Below are 15,085 nucleotides of genomic sequence, written 5' to 3' on the forward strand. Positions count from 1 at the left end.
AGTGAAATATCACCCATCATGCATAAAGTCTTCTTGTATATCATTGTACTTTGTATCTTAAGCAGAGTGTTCTGGATCTTCACATCTATAGCTTCAGTACTGCCAATAATGTTTTGTCTTCTGTGGTTTGGGTGGATCTGGATTTGGAACTGTGTTTTTGTTGGAATGCCTCTGCATTAGATCCCTGCAGTTTTTAGTGCTTGGAAAAGTTATAACTTACAATGGAAGACAAAGTAAACCCACCATCAAAGGAGAAAAATTAAATCTCTGTTTATTCACCTGCATGCTAAGATGAATCTTATTCATAACAGCTAGCTGAAAAATTCTAGATATTAAAAGACTTGGAGAAAAGTGAATTTTTTTAAATGCCTGGGACTTTGTTCCAATAGGATTTGTGTCCCAGATGTTGATTTGCACCAGCAATATGCTGAGTGAAATTTGTGTTGAATGTGCTAGCAGATAGTGGCAAAGAATATGTACATGGGAAAAATGCATTTCTGTGCAATTTTGTAATTAAGGAATAGGTTGTGACAGCCTCTGCCTTTCTGAATGACTATAGCATGGGAATCCGAAATGGAAAAGTCTGAGAATGGTGTCCAAGTGACTTTTAACCATCTGAGAGGTGAAAAAACACTGCCTTGTGGACTCCACTGGCCAGGCCTCCCCACTGGCATGGTCTTATGAGGAAAGAGTAAAGGAGTGTTTGTTGTTTTAAGTTTTGTTTCCCTTTGCAGCTTTCACACCAACACTCTATATAAGGAGTTGGTCCAAGGTATTGTCAGTCTAGCTTCTAGACTTCTTCTAGCTTCCAGGAGAAGCATGACTATTTTTCTGTATTAGAAATGTAACTAGCAGCCTCAGTTTGAGCATCTGCTCATGCTTCCCAATGAAATTTATTTTCAATGGAAGGCAAATAAAACACCCACTTGAAATAATCTGGGGAGCATGGTGGTTTTCATGTACTGTCTTCCCTGCATATCTCTTCCCACATACAAAACCTAGAAGCAGCTCCTGCCTTAGAGTTGGGTAAAATTTTAATTAGGTTACAATGAACTGAGTTCATCTGAGGAGAGCATTGTCACCACACTTGCTGACTCAGCAGCTGGACACCTTCTCCTGTCTCCCCTGGCTGATGGGTGCTGTGTAGTTTATCAGCTGCAAAGTACTATCAAGTTCCCCTCCCTGCAAGGATTTCTACAGAGCCTGGCTGTGCTGTCTCCCCTCCACTCCAGCCTCTGTTCCATCCCTCTTGGTGGCACATCGTGTCTGTGGGGAGTCATTGTGCAGCATTCCAGCCAGGGAGCAGCAGCTGTATTTTACCCTGTGGTTTCCCTAGTGTTACAACTTATACTGGGATGTGAATGTAACTTCTCAGTTTCCGCTTATTTTACCCCCAATCCTCTTTCCACTAAGACAAAAGAGCCCGTCACTGCATGAAGGGCATTTCAGAGAGCTGAATATTGGGGTAGATCTGAGGGGTAGAGCAGGCTGGCTGTATGGCCTCTGGCCCACTGCTTGATTTGTGCAGTCTTCATCAGCTATAAATAATCTGTGCGGTGGCCAAAGTCAGTGATTTAGGTGCTCTTCCTCCCTGTCTAAATTGCTGGGGTTTGAGGAAGAACAGCAGCTTCTTTTTAAAGTTTGGGGGATTTCTACATTTTACTCTCTAGATATGTAAAAGAGGAAGTGTAATTAATGTAAAATCTAAATAACAGAATTTGAGAGACAAGCTATCCTTCAAAAGCACTGCATGTTAAAAGTCCTCTTGAATTTTATGATTGGAATTAATTGAGGTTACTATACATGAAGCTACTGACATTTCATCACATTATCTGGGACTTCAAAAGTACCCTAAAACCTAGTGGTAGTTTATGCAAAGCTTATCTAATGAATATTTTTACGGAAACTGAAGATGACAGATAAGAAAAAGACTTTTGAGATTTGGGGTAGACAAAACTGCCCAGAGCTGTGTAAATAATACACAATTGGCAAATATTGTCCATGTTTCAGCACTGTTAGACCTATAGGGTTTCTAAAAAAGCATCAATCTATCAACTCATAAGGAGATGAAACAGAGATCATCTTGGAAGGACTCTCTTCAGTGTGATGAAAACTGAAGCAGCCACTTTAGAAATCAGCAACTTCAGTTGATTAAAAGAAGTGGCTGGTTCATTTGTTGGAGTAATGCATTTTCTTACTGTATCTGAAATGGATTGGCTGACAAATTAAAATTCAGAAATGGGATTGCAACATACACATGAATGTGCATCATGTAAGAATTTCAAATACCAAAATGAGTACTTGGTGAGGAATGGGTGGGACTTCAAAAGAAATTATCTCTATCAGTGGTATTTGTGAACAAGTTGGTTGGTAAGGCTTGGTTGTTGTTGTTTTGTTTTTTCCTGGACAGGCTCTTTAGATGAACACAGTGGAGCAGGGCTTTTTATTTTATTTTATTTTATTTTATTTTATTTTATTTTATTTTATTTTATTTTATTTTATTTTATTTTATTTTATTTTATTTTATTTTATTTTATTTTATTTTATTTTATTTTATTTTATTTTATTTTATTTTATTTATCTGTTTTTGGTCTCTGAGTATACTCTATTGTTGTGGTACTTGGACCTTTTATCTCCGGTTTTCAAGTGTATTCAATTACACTCATTTACAACAGGGAGACCTGGAATAAAACTGGTGAATCTATGAACAGAAAAAGCTAACATTTCCTGGGAAATTGCAACAGGGAGTATGACACTTTCCTCTCTCTGTCTATTTCTGTAGTTGTTTTTTAGGAAGACATGTGATGGGGTAGTGTTTGTGACCTGCAACAGATGTTCTGTATTTTTTTTTCCGTCCCGTAGACAGAATGAACTTTCCATGGATAAAATGTAAATTGGTGACAGCTCTGGGTTTCCTTTCTGGAAAGACAAGTACCATTAGTGGGGAACACTGGGGACATGCAAGAGGTCTGAGCAACCAGGCTGCTCCATTTTCAGAGGAAGGGGAAATGTCTAGGAACTAAACAGAGAGAAATTGTGGAAGAGAATTCACATCCCAAGTATAAGAAGGAAGCAGCATTCAGTAGCGCTAAGGCAAGTGAGGATTGGTAGACTGTGGGCAGTGGACAGAGGAGGACAAGAGGAGTTAAATGTTTCCAGATGACAGTAGGTACCCAGAAAGTGAACTATGAGAGACACCTTTAAAAGTTCCAGATGGTCAAATGAAAGAGGATGGCTGAGAGACCTCTGTTAGTAGAGCTCATCCCAGCTGGAAAGAAGATCAGTAATGTTCTCAAAACATCTAAGTAACCAAGCATCCTGAAACAACATACATGTAATTTTATTGGTAAAGGAGACTTCTGAACTTGGTATGCAATGGTGCTAAGGCCTAAAATCACTAAATATTGCAAAATATCTCAACATGTAGGTGATTCCTTGAGACTTGCCAGGGTGCTGAAGGAGAATAATATCAAACTGATCCACATAGTGATTCTCCATGTCATGGTGGTGGGGAAAACCATACAGAAAATTCTGAAAGTATTCAGCTGGATAGCTGTGTGGCAACAGTAAAATGTTTTGATTTGGAAGTGGAATAAAATGCCACTGCCTTTAGAGTATAGATGGAATGAAGACAAGTCTCTTGGAAGCCTACACTAGAATAACATAATATCAATAATGAGATAATGAAATGAGCTGATAAGTGAGAGTAGTCTAAGCATAAAACTGTGATATTGAAGATATGATGAAGACCTCCAAACCAGTGAAAATTGCTCATTTACAAGCAAAATTTGATGAGGTTTATACCAAACTCATTTAAGTGAAATGGTACCCTACAGTTAATCTGTCTTCAGGGGAAGAGTGAGGGATGTGAGTTTTCTCTGTTGTGGAAAACTTTAGAGAAAATGATCCTGAGTGTTGAAGGCCTGGTGTCCTGAGAAGGAACACTGAGTGACCTCCTGTGTAACAAAAATATTGGCTGCGTCCTACCCAGAGCAACGTGGTACATGGGAAATGGTATCTTCATGGGCAAAACAATTTACATAACACATGAATGTTTCAGGAGAGTACAATCTAGGAAAAGTAGAGAAGTTGTACCACTTCTTTATTTGGTATTGGTACAGTTGCTTTCCTAATCTGAGCTTTTTTTTAGTATCCATAAGCCTGTTGATAAAATTGTAAGGGATTGATCAAAGTACTGGTTACTTTGCCTTGTGGTGAGACATTCTGGAATCTTGTTCTGTTTATCTTACCCATGAGAAAGCTACGACTTGACCTGATCAGAGGGTCTGCATTGGGAAAAAAAATTGAAAAACTGTTAACAAACTGGCAGGGAAAGATATAAAAAGGTCCAGTGGTTGGTCCTTGAAGTTCAAAATTCCACTGCACATTTTCAGCAGTGTGAGTGATTAGTCTCTATGATATCTTAACAAAGGTTGTGGTGGTTTCCTTACCACTGACAATTTAAAAATTAAGATTGAATGGTTTCTTAAATGATATGTTTCAGTAAAGCAAAACTTCTGTGGCTTCTTTGTACAGGGCATTGGCCTAATTTTTCATAAAAATCCCCTTTGACCTTGAATTTTTAAATTCTCTTAAAGATAATTACTAGAAACAAACTAGGTTTTTTTTTTTCCCCTAGCTGAAGTTTTCTGCCTAAAACTTACTTTTGCTTTTACAAAGTTCTAATGAAAAATAGGTATTTTTCTTGGCCAGCTTCTGTTCATAGCCAGATGTTTTTCAGCTGTAGTGAACTTGCAATGTTACAGTCTTAGTGCCTTGGTATACTGTGTAGTATTGGTTTATCTATAGGGCTGTATTTTCTGTTCAGTTCCTTGGTGCCCCTGAAGACATAAGCCAAGCACAGGTGTATTTTATTGAGATAGGTACGGGAAATCTTCAAAGCATTAATTCAGGACCAGGAAATCTGCTGCTTTGCAATAAGTGCAGCTTGCAGTGGTCTTTTAGTTCCTCACCTCCTCTGAGTCCCATCTGCACATCTCATGTTTACAGTGGTAAGTGTTTTTGAGACATTTCTGCTAGATCTGTACTAGAATACAGTTACCAGCATTCCTGTGGCTGCAATCCCAGTTAGAGTGAGAGTGTCATTAAGCTGGCCCTTGTATCAGCAAGCTCAGTTTCTGACTTCAGAGAGCTCAAAAGACCAAAGACTGCCAAAGAGAGAAACAGCAACCAGATAGCAAGTGATATTAGTGACATAGTGAGCATGTTAGCCTGGCTCTCTAAAGAAATGTATGTTAGGGAATGACTTTACTGCTTGTTTCTCTGCCAGGATCTCCTCTTTCTCCAACTGGTTTTGGATTCATTTGCCTATTTCAGCCTGGTTTTTACAGAAGCATAAAAATACCAGGTTCTTGCGGTGAGCTGAAGCACCAGGTTCAAAAGAGCTTTGTGGCACCCAACAAATGGATATATAAGAAAGACACAAATTAGAAGCAGTTGTAGTATGGGCTGCAGGACAGTAAGATCACAGAAAATCAAATGCTCTAAGTTCTCTTGCTTACAGAAAAACTTGTATTCTTGTGGGGAACAGGCTAGACTCATTTTGATTCTCTTGTGATTTTAAATAGTCATAACAACTCACTTAAAACTGCTTCAGCAATGTGGCTTAAATATATTTGATCTAGACAAGAGTTAAAGTAATTAGCTGACATTTGATTTTACTTGATATGGATCCAAACCATGAAACTTTGAACACCCTTAGGGTTCAGAAGTGTTCCATTCAGTGTTTGGGTACTAGTCTGTGTTCTCAAGTAACCTTTTGAAACTTGGCAAATTTAATACTGGATTTAAAATAAAGGCATGGGGAATCAAGTCTGTAAATGCTTTTTCTTTAACTATGGAGGTGCTGTGGACTGTAGCTGGAGAAGCAGAAGGAACAGAAAATGTGTTACCTCTATTAAGGGGTGTGTTTGTGTTTGTATGCAGTGTTCACACCTGTGTACATACTTATGTGGCTGTACAAAACATTACTCCTGCTGCAAAGACCTTACAGTCCTAGTAGAGAGCCAGGGCAATCATGTGCTTGGAGAGGCAGAGGATGGTGCTAACTTCCAGCATGTGTGCATTTGAGTTTCACCATGTGATGACAGCAGCACTCTGACACTGGTTAACATTTGTGGGCCTTGCGGAAGGGGCCAGTCTCCAGGAGGGGCCTGGCTGGAGGAGACCTGCCTGCCTGGCACACAGAGATGAGGAGGGTGTTCCAGGCAGGGTTGAAATGAGTAGCGTGATGTTTTACATTGCATGTGATGCAGTCAGTAATCTGGAATGTGATAGACCATGAGGGGAAAAAAAGAAGTTATAAAGAAATTAAAAAGGAAATATATGTATATATGTTTCTGTTGAAGGTGGAGGTGTTTGCTTTTTCTTCACAGAACAATTATATGTGAAATGGAAAAGCTGTATGTGATAACAGTACGTCCAATTTGCTGTGTTAAGAAACTGAGATTGGAAGGCAAGAATTTGAGGCAGGGAGGATTTTGTAGGATTTAATTATTTAGCCCTATGTGTTTAGGGCCAAAAGAGGCACAGTTAAGTGGGTATCTTCAAGATGGCATCCTTGTGTGAACCCAAAACCAGTGCTAAGGTATTTGTTTTCTTAATGTATATGTTCATTGTCCAAGTAATTTGTTAGTAGATCATATCACAATTTTCCCTGGCTCTGGGAGAAATTGAAATAATGGAAAGGTTGTGGAATTCAGAGCTTCCCATGAAACTCTGAAAAGAAAACTAGCAACAACAATGTGGAAGAAGATTGATTCAGTGGTACACACTTTGCAGTAACTTACTATATGCACATTACCTGAAAATTATTGAGTTTAATGCCTAAACAACACAGTGGGAAGTTTTCAGATTCTTTCACAAAATTTGCTCTTTGTAATGCAACATGCCAATAATATTATTGTCTCCTTAACATTATAATTATTCAATAATTTTTAATTTTTTAATGTGCTAATGAAAGAAAAAAGCTAGGAGATCAAAGCCAGGGAAATTCTTCAATATATGACCCTTAATTAAGTGATGAATTTGAGCACTGTCCAAATTCAGTGTGAGTTAAATAATTGTTCATTTAAGCAACAATAAATACAATATATCTGAGGATTTCAGAGCAGTTTACAAGTTTTGAATCTCACAGCATTCCTAAAGAAAGAAAAAAATACAGCTATAAAAATGAAAAAAAAAATTTAAGGCTGCTCAGGAGATGAAGAAAGAGGAGGGTCCAGATGTCATAGTTTGGGAAACCTATACAATTTACAGAATATATTACTGAACTCTTTAATATAACTTGAGTTGACCTTAAGGTGTGAAATATGTGCCATCCATTTCCTGAAATAATAGCATAGTATAATGGAAGATAATTTTATCCTGTTTGCTCCTTTTCTATGGAGCTGAAGCCCAGAGGACTCAGCATAATTAAATTTGCCTGCAGAAACAAAAGGTTATCAATAAAGACACCTTACCAGAAACTGACAGAAAAGGTGCTTGGGAAGAGTAACATGTGGCAGTAATAAAGGAAAGTTGGACAGAGGAGTCAAACTCAGACCCATTTTGTGGCCAAGAAGTCAGAATTTTCATGAAGATCCATGAGACAAGATGGCAAAGAAACCTACATGGAGGCCTGACATGTATCTGCTCCAGAGCCTAGTTCTTGCTCCACAAGATCATAGAATTGTTTAAGCTGGAAAAGATCTTTAAGATCACTGAATACAGCTATTAACCCAGCACTACCAAGTCCACCACTAAACCATGTCCCTAATCACCACATATACACATTTTTTTAATAACTCCAGGGATGGTGATTCAACCACTTGCCTGGGGAACCCTTTCCAAGGCTTGACAACCCTTTCCACAGAAAAAGTTCTCCTAATATCCAGTCTTAAGCTCCTTGGCACAACCTGAGGCTGTTTTCTCTCATCCTATTGCTTGTTACTTGGGAGACAAGACTGAACTCCAACTTGCTGGAACTTTCCTTCAGGTATTTGTGGATCAGAATCCCTGATTCTCCTTTTCTCTGGGTGTCGTGGTTGGGGGGGGGAGGTGAATTTTTCCAGGGAGATGTGGGCAGTCCAATCAGTGATCAGCTTTTCTGCTGGCACCTGGGTTGGTCACTCAGAGGTTTGGACACGCCTCTGAGGACACAAAGAGTTAAAAGCAAGAGTCTGGGGGGCTCGGCCTCTTTTTTCAGATCCTGGTTTCAGCAGAGAGAGGTCTCAGGCCTCCTTCCCCCCTGCCCAGCCACGAGGCTGGGTGGGGGAGGGGAAACACGTGGTCGGGCTCAGGTAAGCCGGAGCCCCCGGGGCAGGGGGGGGGGGGGGGGAAGAAGAGAGGGGACAGGACTGGAACTGAGCTGCCCCGTCCAGGATGGAGGGGTGGAAAACTGTGGAAGTGCCTTCTGTGTGTGCTCACCCCCCTCCTTCCCCCCAAACTCCGGGAGAAGGTGCCCAGCCACGTGGGGGTTTGCGGAGCCTGAGAGTGCCTGAGCCTGCACCCTGCGGAGAAGAAACTGTTAACCCTTGCTTGGCAGAAAGAAACTTTTCTTAGACATTGATTCTCATGACTGGTGGTTTTCGGAGAGAGGGAAGCGGCCTGGGACCGAGATGATAAAGCATGATTGGAAGGAACTTGATGGAAGAATGAGAGGAGTAGCCTTGGAGCTGGACTTTTCTTGCATAATGTCAGCCATGGACTGAACTTGAGTCTCTTTTGAACATAAACTGCATTTTTGGGTGGATGCAGCTGCCCCTTGCTTTTGCTACAGTGACTGGCACTTGAAGAGTTGGAGCGAGCAGAGAAGAGAGGGGGAGGGTGAGGTGGCGCCCTCTGCCCTCAGGGCAGACCTGCTCCTGGAACCCCGGCCCCTGGGTGAAAAGGGGAGAGCTCGGCATGCAGCATCCTTAAAAAGCCCTGTATGCAGTTTTGGCCTATGAGACAGCGGTGAGAGCGCTGGACATAGGAAAAAGAGAGTGTCACCTTAGCAGACTTCTCTGGGCGGTGCTACGGGTGATATGGAAACACATAAGGGGTGGACCCGTGTTTTCTGAGGAACAGTCTGTGGTGCGAGAGAGACTCCTCTCTCCCTTGCTGAATTGAAGATTAGTTTGTTTTTGAGTGGTGATTGTTTAATCTAAAACCCAAGAGTTGGTCTTTGAAGAGTGATGGGTGGGGAGGTAGAAACTGGGAGAAGAAATGTTCTAAGAAGTTTTTATTTCTGTCTCTGTGTGTGTTTAAGAGTATTTCTGTCCCTGTTCTTATGTAATTAATAAAGTTTTGGTGGGGTTTTTTTTGTTTTCAAGATTTAAGCCTGCTCTGCTCTGTTCCTGATCACATCCCACAGGAGTTGTTAGAGAAAAAAACATATATTCATGGGTGCACTAACATCTGGCCAGTGCTAACCCATGACACTGGGCTAAACAACGCCAGCTCTTTCTGCAGCTCCTCATAGTACTTGTGCTTCAGACCCCCCACCAGCAACTTGCCCTTCTCTGGACATGCTCCAGCACCTTAGTGTGTTTCTTGTAATGAGGGGCCTAAACCCCAACACAGGTTTTTAGGTGTGGCCTCACTAGTGCCCAGTACAGGGGGCAGTCCCTGCCCTGCTCCTGCTGGCCCCACCATTGCTGATCCAGGCCAGGTGTCACTGGCCTTCTTGGCCACCTGGGCACACACTGGCTCTTGTTCAGCCACTGGGCAGATTTCCAGCCACTTTTTTCCCCAGCCTTTAGCATTGCATGGGGTTGTTGTGGCCCAAGTGCTGGACCCAACACTTGACCTTACTGAAGCTTTGACTCTCAGCCTTGGTCCATAGGTCCAGATCCCTCTGCAGAGCCTTCCTACTCTCCAACATATCAACGCTCCTGCCCAATTTATGTCATCTGCAAACTGACAGAGGGTTCCCTCAATCTCCCAGTCCAGATCATTGATTAAGACATTAAACAGGACTGCCCCAGTGCTCAGCCCTGGAGAGCACCACTGGTGAGCAGCTGCCAGCTCTGTTTACCACCACTCTCTCAGCTTGGTCATCCAGCCTGGTTTTTTGCTGAAGTGAAGGGTACACACATCCGAGCCATGAGCAGCCAGTTTCTCCAGGACAATGCTGAGGGAAATGGTGTCTAAGGCTTTACTTAAGTCCATCTAGAAACATCCTCAGTCTTTCCTTCATCTATTGTTTGGATCATTTTGTCATAGAGGAAGATGAGGTCAGTCAGGCAGGACCTCCCTTTCATATCATGCTGGCTTGGCCTGATAACATGCTTGTCCTGTGTGTGCTGCATGATGGCATTTAAGATGATTTGCTCCATGACCTTCCCCAGCACCGAGGTCAGACTGATGGGCCTGTAGTTCCCTTGTCCTCTTTATGACTCATCCTCTAGATGGGTGTCACATTGGCCAACCTCCAGTCAGCTGGGACCTCTCTGGTTGACCAATAAATGATCCTTCACCACCTGCCCCATTATCCTTGTGTGGATTTCATCCACATAAAATTGTATGGGTCTAAGTGGTGATGCTGACAATGAAGGCTTCATTCTGCTCTCTGTCCCTGCCTTTCAGCTCAAGGAGGTGGGTACCAGAAAAAGAGGAGTCTTGTTACTGTTACAGACTGAAGAAGAGAAGACATTGTGTACCTCAGCCTTTTTCTTATCCTTTGTCACTGTGTTTCCCCCCACATTCAATAAGGAATGGAGATTCTCCTTAGCTCTCCTGCTGTTGCTAATGTATTTCTAGAAATATTGTTACTGTGGTTTGTATGGAAGTAGCAGATGAAGTGCTTGTTGGGCTTTAGCCCTTGTAATTTTTTCCCTACATAACCTCATAATATCCTTGGAGTCCTCCTGAATTGTCTGCCTCCTCTTCCAAAGGTTATAAGCTCTGCTTTTCCCCCCAAGTTCCTGCCAAAGCTCTCTGTTCAGTTGGTCTTCTTTCCCCCAGATTACTTTTGGCCTGTGGCACCAGCCTGCTCCTGTATCTTTAGGATTTCCTTCTTGAGGAGTTTTTAGCCTTCTTAAACTCTGTTCCCTCAAGGTAGATGTTTTGGTGACCCCCTTTCTTACTTCACCAAGAACCAAAAACTTGCCATGTGGTGATGACTATGCCCAAATGGGCATAGTGACCTCCAACCATCACATCCCCCACAAGTCTTTCTCTATTCCCCAGCACCAGGTCCAGCAGTTACCTTCCCTAGTTTGCTCCCTCACCAGCCCTGTCAGGAAGTTATGTGCCTCCAGGAATCTCCTAGGCTCTTTCCTCTTTGCTGTGCTGTGTCTTGAAAAGACATCTGATAAGTTGAGGGTCTCCATGAAAAGAAGTGTGAGTAATTGTTAAACTTCTCCCACCTACGTAGAGAGTATTTTATCTGCCTCTTTCTCCTGGCTGGGGGGTCTGTCACAGACTCCTGCCATGATACCTGCCTTGTTGGCCTTCCCCCAGTTCTTACTCACAAACACTCAACCCTATCCTCACCACTAAGCTCTAAAGAACCAAAACCCCCCTAGCTCCACTGAGACAGCAGACTGACAGACCTTGCTAGTACCCCGTCCCTCAGGTGTTGGTGTACTGCTCTCAGACTTCAGTGAGCCTTCTTTTATCCTTTTCTCCCTTCAAATCTCTTAAAAGCTCTTTCAGTGAGCCCTGCTAACTCCTGTGGAAAGATTTTTTCTCCCTTTGAGACAGGTTCACTCTGTCTGTTGCCAGCAGGCCTACTCTTTTGTTCCCTTTAGCTATATCCATATGTATGGCATTTATCTGTATCCATATGTCCATGTATATGTGTTTATATATATATAAAAAAATATATATTTATATGTATATAGTAGCCTTTAGCTATATTCATGCTGTTCAGCAATTGGCCTGGCCCTAAGTCAAAATCATATACATAATTTCAGCTGTTTTCAACTCCAAAAAACACTACATACTAAGTTCAGGCATCTTGCATCCTTGCTTTTGCTTTATTCCTTATAACTCTTCTGTTATAATACAGCCTTCTCTGAGCAACCTTGAATAAGCTGGAGGTAAAGATTTAGTGAGAGTGACATCCAAGGATGTCTAAAGAGAAGTCAGAATTCTACAGGATTGCCCACCATGTGTTAAGCAACAACTGCTTTGGCGTACGTGGTCACATATTACTTGATGTGGTTACAGTAAGGCAATCCCTGCCGACAGTGAGAGTTCATCATTTGTTTGTTTGTCTCCTTGTACGTCTTTGAAGAAATGGGTTGGGAATGAAAATAGTTACAAGATGAATTGTAGGAAAAGTTATATCTCGAGTCTTTTAGGCAACAGGAGACGGGAACTATTTTAGGAGTGTAAGGCAATTGGTCTGTTAGAGTGTCTCATTACAGAAGGGCTAACAGAGTACTGAAGAGTCATACACACATCACGAAGGGTAAAGATTCTTTTCCCATCAGGAGGATCTCACCTGGTGAGACTGGTACCAGAGGACCCCAACACTCAGAAAGTGTCCCTCTGACTGAGCTGTTTCACACCAGATTGCTTCGCTTCTTGTCCTACCTGCCACCCACTAGGATTATTTGTACAAGATTGGAGTTGAGTGCTGTCACACTGAACTCAGTGAGTCCTGTGTGGGGGATGGGAGCAAAGAGGGAACTGGAATGTGGTGTGCAGATGTGTGAAGGTGAGAGTAAAGCTTATCAGCTACTGGTTCCAGAGGGTGGTGGGCTTTTCCTTGTTTTTTTCCATGATTCTGCTGGTGAAGTCATCAGTTGAACAACCTCAATTATCAAGCCATACAAGGTAAAACTACCAGATCACTACACAAGGGTGTGAATAATTGTAAATATTTAAAAAATTAACAATTAAACATAGGCCCTTTTGGTGAGCTCCCTGGGTGGCCTCTATTAAAACCTCTTGAGACCCCAAAGACACTTTCCTTTGTTGCATAATGTTTTTCTTTTGTTTTCAGTAAACCAGGTTTGAACTGGCAAATTTCTGTGAAGTCCTGTAGCCAATTTAATATTTAAAACAGACCCGTGAAGTTATGCTGGTTTCAGGAATGTCTTGAGTCATCCTCCCTCTGCTAACCTACTGTGCTGACCCAGCACCTGAGAAGGACTTGACAGCCCATGGGGACAAAGAAATGTTCTGCAAGGCTGCAGAAAGGCAGGATAATAAGAGCTTGTAAGAACAAAGAGTGATGTGGCTGAAGTTTGTGTTGTAGTTATCAGCCAAGTCATTTAAAAGAAAAAAAAGAAAGTAATCCAACAAAATGGAGCATAGACTTGAATACACAGCAGCTGGTGACCTAAAATGGTAACTTACACTAAATGTGCTCCTTTGGTAATGTCTGTGCATATCGCTTCCAGCCCATTTTGGGTAAAAATTTGTAGAAGGCGGCTCTTAAAACTTAAAAATGGTTCTCTTTTTTAAAAAGTTTTGTCCTGATATCTGATCAAGAGCAGTGTGCAAGAAGACAGCTGTTCTAGGACCCTGAGAGTGAGGAGACAGCACACATTGCTAGTGCTGTACCTGTTCTGCAGAGGCTTCTGTACTCTGAATATTGCTTGCTTCACAAACCAGCAATTACATTAGTGGTGTTGCTCTGTTTCCATGGGCATATCATTCCATGTGCATATATCAGGGTGCTGACGTTCTTATATTTTGTTGTTGTTGTATTCTTATGTTCTCGGCTTAAAACTAAAATTCAGCATTGCATTTTTATTTAACTTAATACTGTGAGCTTTATAAAGCTTGGTCTCTGCTTGCCTGTGCCTGTATTTTAAATGTGTGTAAAATCATTAAACTGCTCTACATACAATTAAAAATGTAGAGATTGTGTTTCTTTTTATTCAGTACCAGTGCAGATGTCTGAAAGTGAGTGCACTTCCAGAATGCTCCTTTCGAAACTTTTTTGTAGTCATGCAAAAGATGAGTAACACTTTAGAGGATAGAGGACCACCAGCCAAAATACTCCTCAAATGATCTTAAAGTGTAATTTATCTTCTTATTTTGCAGCTAACTATGGACCAAACCCAATTTGCAAAGGTTGCTTATCTTGTTCCAAGGATAATGGGTGCATCAGATGCCAACACAAGTTGTTCTTCTTCCTGCGGAGGGAGGGGATGCGGCAGTTTGGGGAATGCTTGCACTCCTGCCCCTCGGGCTACTACGGACTTCGGACCCCGGACATGAACAGATGCTCAAGTGAGTTGTTTTTTGAACCCTTTTGAACACTTTTGCTGGAAGGCCATAAATTCTCGCTCAGTTTTTAAGATGATAAGTTGTGAAACAGAGTTGTATTTTCATGGATGTCCCAAGATCATCTTAAAACCTCTTTGCTAAAGAAGGTCCCAGCTCATTCTGAGATATATAACATTCAGCAGATTAACTAGTTGATTAATTGACCTATTTTTTATTGTTGTTATTATTATTACTGGTTTAATTAGAAGGGTAATTTATGGAAAAAATATATTATTCACGCAGATACTCCTAGTTTTAAGAAACAAATTACCCCTATATGAAAATAAAAAGGATTCAGAATGAATTTAACATGTAGGTACAAGTCAGTATAAACACTAATATATGGGTGGGCTTCTTGTCATATTTTTTGTTCCCACACAAATTTCAGGTGACCAGACATCTCACACCAGACATGCTTTAATATGTAAGTGTTGCTAATTTAATAAAACAGATGTACTATTAAAGACAAACAAATAACTTTTCACTTTTAGTGAAACATTTTATTTGGAAATTTACAACCTGCTAATGTGCAACAAGATTCCCTGTTTGCGTGTTTGTGCCTAGAAGCACAATTGTTAAAATCCACAAGTGCTGTGGTATCTCACATTATTTCATCTCTGTCTGGCAGTTGTGCCTGTTCGTATTGATTTTTCCATATGCTCATATGTGGAGTATTACCCATATGGATTATTAATCATTGCTGTTACCTCTAATTCCTATTTAGGGGGAGAATGTTTTTGTCATAGTCTAACCAGAATCAGGTCGCCTGACATAAGAACCTGAAGTGAGAAATAGCTTTTCTTTGTTTCCTGCAATAATCAAGTGTCTGTTAAATGTGTGGCACCTTTCCCCTAACGCTGTGCCATGTCCTTGG

At 41.3% G+C, this 15,085-nt stretch overlaps 1 protein-coding gene across 3 annotated transcripts in view; it reads left to right on the forward strand.

Moving 5' to 3' along the window:
* RSPO2 (R-spondin 2) overlaps positions 1-15,085 on the forward strand; it is a 105,658-nt gene that overhangs the window by 43,903 nt on the left and 46,670 nt on the right. For all 3 annotated transcript variants that reach the window (XM_063425147.1, XM_063425067.1, XM_063425003.1), the window contains exon 2: positions 13,987-14,175. In XM_063425147.1, the coding sequence (XP_063281217.1) occupies positions 13,987-14,175 (189 nt within the window). The remainder of the gene's footprint in view (positions 1-13,986; positions 14,176-15,085) is intronic.

Source organism: Prinia subflava, chromosome 1 (assembly GCF_021018805.1).
Source record: "Prinia subflava isolate CZ2003 ecotype Zambia chromosome 1, Cam_Psub_1.2, whole genome shotgun sequence".
NCBI lineage: Eukaryota > Metazoa > Chordata > Aves > Passeriformes > Cisticolidae > Prinia > Prinia subflava.